The sequence below is a fragment of the Austrofundulus limnaeus genome, unplaced genomic scaffold (assembly GCF_001266775.1).
Source record: "Austrofundulus limnaeus strain Quisiro unplaced genomic scaffold, Austrofundulus_limnaeus-1.0 Scaffold498, whole genome shotgun sequence".
Taxonomy (NCBI): domain Eukaryota; kingdom Metazoa; phylum Chordata; class Actinopteri; order Cyprinodontiformes; family Rivulidae; genus Austrofundulus; species Austrofundulus limnaeus.
Window position 1 is genome coordinate 126,401 of NW_013952900.1, and position 8,496 is coordinate 134,896.

Genomic DNA, 8,496 nt, shown 5'->3' on the forward strand with positions numbered 1-8,496 from the left:
GATCAAGGATGATCCAGTGGAAAAGTCTTAAGTCTGTCTGCTGTGGTAAGTTAGTTATGTTTCTATATATTTTTATTTTATTTTAGTTTTTTGCAGATTTACATTTCCTGCATATGTTCAAACAATCTATGTAAAGTGATTTCCTCTATTTTAGACCTAACGTACAGATGAGATATATGAGATTTGGACTGTATGGTGTCGGATAATCCAGTCTACCATTAGTTAGCTTGAAGCATGTTATTAAATTTTAATCTCTTTTTTTTTTCAGGAATTGTGAACATGAGTTTCCCCCTGTCTGACCAACCCRTGTTTGGAGAATGGTTTATCTTTGTAGATGTGCAGGGCCACATTTACAACAAGTCGTTCGAAGTGCAGAAGTATGGTGAGGGATTGTTTTAGGAGTTATTATATAGCATTTTTAATGCTCTTTGGATTGCAAGCATCTTTTCATTTATTTATTTTTATTGTGTCACAAGTTTGATTTAGTATTTCAAACATATATTTTGCAACTTAATTGTGAACTAATACAATGATTGTGGGTGTAGATTGCATTATGTATAATCAGCATGAACAACGGTGAAATGCAGGATTTGGCAGAATGAGACAAAACTAAACCAACATGTCCTGTTGCTTCTGTCACAGTGATGCCCAAATTTGAGTTGATCATCGATCCACCGCGTTACATCCGGGATATTACCTCATGTGAACAGGCCACTGTCAGAGCCAGGTACGTTACATAAAGTACTATATGTCTGTGTAAGATACTACAACAGCAATAAAACCTTGATGTTGTTATTTTGTATGGCTCATTATTTGTAGGAATATTTAAACCTTATGGTTCCTGAGCAGCTTTATTGTAATAAGCTTTATGCTAAAGTACTTTGAATATTTATAGTTTTAGCAATTAAAATAGTTGATTTTTTTCATCTTAAAGGTCATTTGAAAATTCTGTGCAGGTATACCTTTGGAAAACCAGTGACAGGGAAGCTGACAGTAAATATGACTGTTAATGGAGTTGGCTACTACAGGCATGAGATGGGCCATCCTGTTATTAAATCTATGGAGGTCAGTATTTTAATCCGCTTGTAACACGAATCTTTGGCACTGTATATTATACTGGTGTGTACGAGAATATTTTCAAGCTGCCTCAAAAGCAAGATTGCACTCATTATGTTTTATTGACCCAATATTTAACAATGAATAAAGACTTAAAACCTCCTTTATGAGAGTAAGCTTCGCAGACTTACTCAATGTGCTGTTGTTATTTTCCACTTTGGCAGGAAAATATGCCCCTCCARCTATACCTGAATACAGCATTTCTTCTCTTGGCAGATCAAAGGCTCTGCAACTTTCAGTCTGTGTGTGAAGGACATGATGCCGCTGGATGTGGCCGATCACTTCAAGGGGACAGTTAGCATTTGTGCCTCGGTGACCAGCATCGATGGAAGCAGGCAAACCACTTTTGATGATTCAACACCGGTTCATAAGCAGCTCATTGACATCAAGTACTCCAAGGATACACGTAAACAGTTCAAGCCTGGTCTGCCTTTCAAAGGGAAGGTAAGACCTGCAATAAAGTAGTTAATGACACTATGAACACCTAAAAATGTGTCACAAACTAAAGCATTAAGTGAAAGTGATCAGTTTTATTTTTTGGGGGGAGGGATTTAAAAAGCTTATGAAGATTTGTAGAAATCAAAGTGACCAATTTATGAATCCAGTTTTTTCGCCCCTTTTTTTTGGCCCATAAATAAAAGTACGGGGGTTCCGATACCAGTTTTTTCTCAAACCAAGTACAAGTATGAGYATTTCAGTTTGAGTATTTGCAAATGTATTTGCCGATACCTACCGGTACTGATACTGAGTACTTACTGAGTTAGAACTTATATATTACACAATGACTTTAAAAATACATTTTTTTAATTTAGAAGAAAGTGTCTCTCCTTCCTTGTAGACCTTCCTGGTATCGATACCAGTATCAGTACCAGTAGTGGTATTGGTTCAGAGTATCGGGGTATTTTGTATGAGTTCGAGTACCCTGGAAGAAAAAACCCATAGTGAGGAAATTTAATCCAGAAATACAGTAGAATATTGTTATTTATAAAAGTTATAACTACACAGACATTGAAGCAATGMCTTTTTGTAAGGACTCATATYCATTCATGTCAACCTCTTTGGACGTTTACCTGTATAAAGAGCTCCAAAAACCCATAAATGAAAGCGCCTGCTGCAAAGCAGGAGGAAAGGAGAGAGGAAAAAGTTCAAAACTTATTTCTAGCAGCAGAACAGGTTGGAAGATGGCTGTTTGATGTTATTTATTGTTTTTTAAATCATCCTACAGGCTCTGACATGTTAGATAAGTTTGAAAATGAAGTTTTGAAAATATCCGTAAGACTTGCAAAAATCCGTGAGATTGCCCTATATGTCCGTACACCTGCAAAATGATGTAAAATCCTGATAACTTATACGTTGACATGTATGCATATTAAATTAGTAAAGAAATAAAGAAAAGCTGAAAGTTACCATAGTATTTCAGTCAATTATTTTTGTGGTCTGCTGATGTTGTGCCAAAAGTAAGGTACACTCTCATCATGTGAAGCTCATGATGAAGGGCATAGCATCAAGTGTAGCAACACTGTGTTAATCAACATAGTATGCAACATGTCCACTGACGATTATTTAAAAGATGGGAAAAATCAGTCGAATAATTTATAGATTTACTTCTACTAATAAGAAAAGATTTACTTTTCACAATCTCATTACTGAAAACAATATAGGCCTTTTCTGATTCAAATAAACATTAGTGATTGACACTGTGGCTTGTTTCTTCTCTCGTCAATGTCACCCTGTAGATTGAAGTTACCTTTCCTGATGGGAGCCCAGCTGATAGCGTAAGCATGCTTGTTAAGGCCGAGCTGACTCCAAAGGACAATGTCTACACCAGTGAACTGATCTCAAAGGACGGCCAAGTCACTTTTGAAATCCCCTCCATACCAACAGCAGCTCAGTATGTTTGGCTTGAGGTCAGTGATACGTACCGCCAGATTCCTGTGTTTTATGATGCAAAAAAATAAATAAATAAATTAAAAAAACAAAGACGGGGTTGTAGACTGTGTCTTTTTTCAAACAGACCAAGGTGACATCCATTGATGGCAAGACAGTGGGAGACCAGTACTTACCTAGCTACCTGTCCATTAGTAGTTGGTACTCTCCAAGTAGGTGTCATATCCAGATCCAGAGTCCCAGCGCTCCTCTTAAAGTATGGTTTGCCTTTTTTTGTTTGAATTTGGAAAAGTCTGCTAAATTTTAAGTGTTCTTTTGTTTTTTGATGCTTTTTAGAAATGCGTTGCAAATATACTGTACCTTTTTTCTTATGGCCTCAAGTTTAGGTTTTTCTCTTTTTGTTTGTTTAGGTTGGTCAAGAGGCTGAAATAGTCCTCAAATCTACATGTCCCTGTAACTTCACTCTGCACTACGAGGTGATATCCAGGGGAAACATTGTCCTATCAGGCAAACAGCCGGCCAATCTGACAGCCTCGCATCGAGGAAAAAGGGCAGCAGTGACCTTTGATAAGATAGTTCACACCACCCACCTCCCTCCTCCTGCCTCTGGTAATGGGCGGATATGTTTCATCATGAAATACCTTTTCAGAACTGATAAAAAACATGTACRCAGAAAAACCAGGAGATGAAACCTCTTTGATTTTATGATAGTCAGTAGACCGGCACATAACAGAAGCAACAAAGGATGTTGTTAAACGTGACACTGTCGTTAGGTATTAGGAACTATGCAAAATATTTACTCATGATCTTTTGTGAAATAACGTGGTGCAGCTTGAGGCTGCATTATGTTGAAAAAAAATTTCCACAAAGAATTAAGTGCATCCTAACATATCGTATCATATCGTATCACATCGCATCACATCACATCTCATCGTCATCACATCGTATTGCATCATATCGTATCGTATCGTATCGTATCGTATTGTATCGTATCGTATCGAATTGTATCTCGTATATCATGTCACACTGTACTTTATTGCATCTTATCGCATTACTTTGTATTGACACCTATTGTAATGTAGCATAGCATACCAAATAGATTTCTAGAAAGTAGGACTGCACAATATTGGGGAAGAAAATGGGCATTGCAATTTTGTTCTAACCCTGCAATATTTATTGTGATGCAAAAAAAAAAAATACATGAATTTTCAACAGATGAATTGAATAACACTTTAAGTAATGGTGCCATCCTGYCATCTTATTGACGGTGAACCTACACCAATCTTTCCTATTTTTATGCATGGTACAAGTCTGTTTTTTTTTGTCTGTATTTGAGAATTATTCATTTTATCTTTTATTGCTTTTATTGTGCTGGGACCTGAGTACATACAGTATTTCCTTCTATCGTGTACAAACGTGAATTGCGTTTTAGAACTATCTATCTTTGTTTCTGTTTCTATCATSCTTCAATAACTGTATTTACCCTTTTTCCTCCAGTTTTCTGTGAATTTGCTCACCTTCCTGTTAACATCAAGATCCTCGTTCCTCAACAGCTCGAGAATTCACCGACAACACTTCTCTGATAAATGTTGCGATTATTGTCCCAGGAGTTAAAYGCCAAAATGAAAGTTTTAACTTTTTTGACACAAAGCCCCCTACTTCCGCTGGCAGAAGCAACCCATCAAAATAAAAGCTTTAGGTTGATTTAATTTGCCTCCTACATCACAGGACCTGTAGTGTGGTTATTGTTCACATGTACTTTGCGATGACGCTGCTCAAACAATATATCGTGCTGTTCTACTGCACGGCCATGACAGGGATGTCTCACCATTTTCTGTCTCCTTCTCTCTGGTGTTGCAGACTCTTCCTCCGAGGCTGAGCTGGACACCTGCYTGTCTTATCTACATTTCCCTGTCAGTCACAGCATGGCGCCCCTCAGCCGTCTGCTGGTCTACTATGTGAGRAAGAATGGCGAAGGTGTAACAGACAGTCTGCAAATCTCTGTCCAGCCTGAATTTGAAAACCAGGTTTAAAAACATTTTTTTAATTCCTATATAGTAAAGCAATCTGAAAGAAAGAGTTTTAGGCTCATTTAGACATGTCAGTAGCTTGTGTTGTAGGTCTCTCATAATTTTGATGTTTGTGGATACTGAGTTAAATGTACCTGTCAAAATGAGGATTTGTTGAAAGTTGGAAAAAGATGGACTCACTGTATACATTTTGGATCTGAGCCTACATATCCATGCTCCAGCCTTAGTACTGCAGGGTARTGTCAGTAAACAAACAGCTGCGTTGGCCCGAGAGCACACCCCAGTTCCTGCCTGAATTAGGTGGAGTTAATTCCCTGAAGTATTTACAGCTCTGTGGTATGCCCTTACAACATGGTGTGTGTGTGTGTGTGTGTGTTTGTGTGTTGGAGGAGGGGCCGTGTGGACAGGATGAGACCATGACCATGCAGGCCACAGGCAGATAAGTCGGGTCATGACAGGAAAGGATGAAAGGTTACAGATGGGTCAAAGSAAGGCAGCGATCCAAGTAACAAAGCTAGACTGTGACCGTGTGCTGGTAAAACGGAGTGTTGATGTGTGAAAGTTTATGACTCGCCAACACTCCCCCTGTTTGTAAACACTGAAGTTTTCCACTCTCAGTCATGTTGTTTACCTCAGATCACACAAAAAACGTCAGTCCTTTTTTACCTACGCAACACTGCCAACTAGTGATTAAATGGTGTAGTCAAATAACTGAAAGTTTCATACGAGTTTCACAAGGGTTCTCTTTTTAATATCCACCAACCAGGTCAATAAATAGATTTGAAAAGCACAAATTTGGTCGGCATCACACGTTTGAAGACTGATTTAAGCCTCTGTTTGTGTTGTAGGTATCCGTTTCTTTGTCGTCGAATGACTCTGTTCCTGGAGACCCAATGACCCTGCATGTGCGGGCTGAGAGGGGCTCGTGTGTTTGTGTGGCCGCTGTGGATAAAAGTCTTTACTTGGTAAAACCTGACTTTCAGCTAAGTCCCGACAAGGTTTGTCCCGTTCATTTCCCATCAACAGTGTGCAGCGAATGAAAGTATTTTTGTAGATTCAGGTTTTTTTCCTCATTTCATTGCTTGGAATTCATGGCCCTGATCCGTTTTTATTTAATTACTGCAGTTTTTAAAGGTTCTACACAAACGTGTCTTTTTGTGCAGGTGTTTAAAGAGTTGGCCAGCTTCGACGTTTCCGATGTTTTTGGCAATGCTAAAGACGACGGACACATGTGGTGGCCTGGACTGTCATCAAAGAGACGCAGGCGGTCTTCKGTGTTTCCATGGCACTGGGACATCACTAAAGACGCATGCTTTGCTTTCACGGTGAGAATATACACTTAAATTGTCCAATGATACAAAGTGACAACCTTACCATGTGTGTGTATGCGTCTCACTGCGTGTTTAACACAGGAAGCGGGGCTGGTGGTGATGACAGACATGGTGAGTTTAAACCACCGGCAGAGCGGAGGGATGTACACTGATGAGGCTGTTCCTGCCTTCCAGCCTCACACGTCCACTTTGGTGGCTGCCATGCATTCCCGCCTCTCCCACAGGTAACGGATCTGCTATAGGGATGCTTCAGGCAGTCTGTGGGCATTGTGTGTGTGGGGTGACTCACAACCTTAAGGGGTACAGATGGTACTGATTTAAAATATTAAAGGTTTGAGCAATGTAAAAAGTTATTTATAGCTCATCTCCTCTTGTGTTTTGACTGTAGATCTGAGAAACGAAGGCGTACTTTTTTTCCAGAAACTTGGGTGTGGCATTGCCTCAATGTCAGGTATGTCAGTGGRTTTTGTGTTTTTCAAGTGTGGCAGTGTTTTATAGCTTTATCTAGAAGTAATGTTATGAGTTAATCAATATTTAAAGGTAAAAAAAAAACAATAGGTATAAATATGAGGAGAAAATTTGAGACTCTTGATAAACTGAAACACGAAATGACTCAAAGACACACTAAAGTAAAAAAAATAGTATAAAAGATAATACAGTCAAGCTGAAAATAAAAGGTAAATAAAAATAGAGAATTTGAATTTCCTGCCAAAATGCAATGTGAATTCTTAATGTTGAAGAAGTTGCTGAAGAAGATGTTTTATAGAAAAATTGTTAATGTGAGTTCACCTTGAAAGTAGGAAGTAGGAAAACAAAAATTATAGTAGCAGAAGCAAGTTAAAATTAGCAGACAGAGGGAACAGAGAGTAAAAGAGCTTGCATTGGCAGAAAAACTAGAAAAGTAATACAAAAACCTACGTAATTTGTTTTAAAATAGCTAAAGCAACCAATATTGGTAGAAAAGTAGCTAAAAAATCTGAAATTAGTAAAGACGCAGAAAAGCACATATTTGCTGAGTTAAGCAGTAAGTAACAAGCCGAAATTATCCCCAAAATGTGAATTTAGATGAAAAAAAGGTAAAAATTGCTGAAAATAGCTACAATATAACTAAAAAGGCAAACACCCAGCTGAAATCACCAGAAATCAGCTAAAAGAAGCATAAATGCTTAAATTAGCGAAAAGAAGCTAATAAGCCTAAAAAAGTAAGGAAGCTGAGATTAGCTAAAATAGCTACAAAGTAGCTAAAAAGGCAGGAAACAGCTGAAATAAGCAGATATTAGCTAAAAGAAGCAAAAAAGCTAAAATTAKCAGAAAAAAGCTGATAGATGCCTAAACAAGTTTAAATCAACAGACAAATGTCTGAAAGGAGCAGAAGGATAACTGAAAAACATTTTAAAAATTAGCACAAAGAAGTTGAATAAAGCAGATTTAGAACAAAATGTAAAAAGTTAAGATTTATTTTACATCTTTAAAGGTTTTAAGGATGTCAAAGACAACTTCATTCATTTTCAATGAAAATAAAATGGCAGGAAAAGCAAATACCTAAAAAAAATATAGGTTGCTGAAATACCAAAATTTGTAGCACCCATGGCATGAAATGAGTTGAACGTTTAGATACATTATATGAACTGTTGAAATAGCAGAAACATTGTGGATCAAAAAGAAGGCRACATAGAAAGCAAGCAAAAAACACAAATAATAGATTTTTGTGTTGAAGAAACTGCGTTTTTCTTCTTCTGTGTGGAAGGTGTGTCATTAATTCAGACTGTTGGAGCCCTTCCCATACATATCCAAAACAAAATGTAAAACATTGCCTGTAGAATTTTACAGCGGGTAAAATAAGTATTGAACACGTCACCATTTTTCTCAGTAAATATATTACTAGAGGTGCTAATGACATGAAATTTTCACCAGATGTCGGGAACAACCCAAGTGATCCATACATACAAAGAAATCAAACCATAAATGTCCAGAAATGAAGTCATTTGTAATAATGTGGAATGGCACAGGGAAAAAGTATTGAACATACGTATTTTACTGAAATTTATCCAATACTTTGTACAAAAGACTTTGTTGGCAATGACAGCTTCAAGACGCCTCCTGTATGGAGAAACTAGTGGCATGCATTGCTC

The 8,496-nt window shown here is 37.7% G+C and overlaps 1 protein-coding gene across 1 annotated transcript in view; it reads left to right on the forward strand.

Moving 5' to 3' along the window:
- The window catches only part of cpamd8 (C3 and PZP like alpha-2-macroglobulin domain containing 8), a gene marked incomplete at both ends in the record, with an annotated part of 52,911 nt that overhangs the window by 7,958 nt on the left and 36,457 nt on the right, over window positions 1-8,496 (forward strand). Inside the window, 13 exon segments of the mRNA XM_014025778.1 lie at window positions 1-45; window positions 269-382; window positions 643-727; window positions 957-1,065; window positions 1,333-1,560; window positions 2,853-3,023; window positions 3,131-3,259; window positions 3,414-3,612; window positions 4,864-5,030; window positions 5,882-6,031; window positions 6,197-6,358; window positions 6,446-6,588; window positions 6,753-6,815. Of these exon segments, the coding sequence (XP_013881232.1) occupies window positions 1-45; window positions 269-382; window positions 643-727; window positions 957-1,065; window positions 1,333-1,560; window positions 2,853-3,023; window positions 3,131-3,259; window positions 3,414-3,612; window positions 4,864-5,030; window positions 5,882-6,031; window positions 6,197-6,358; window positions 6,446-6,588; window positions 6,753-6,815 (1,765 nt within the window).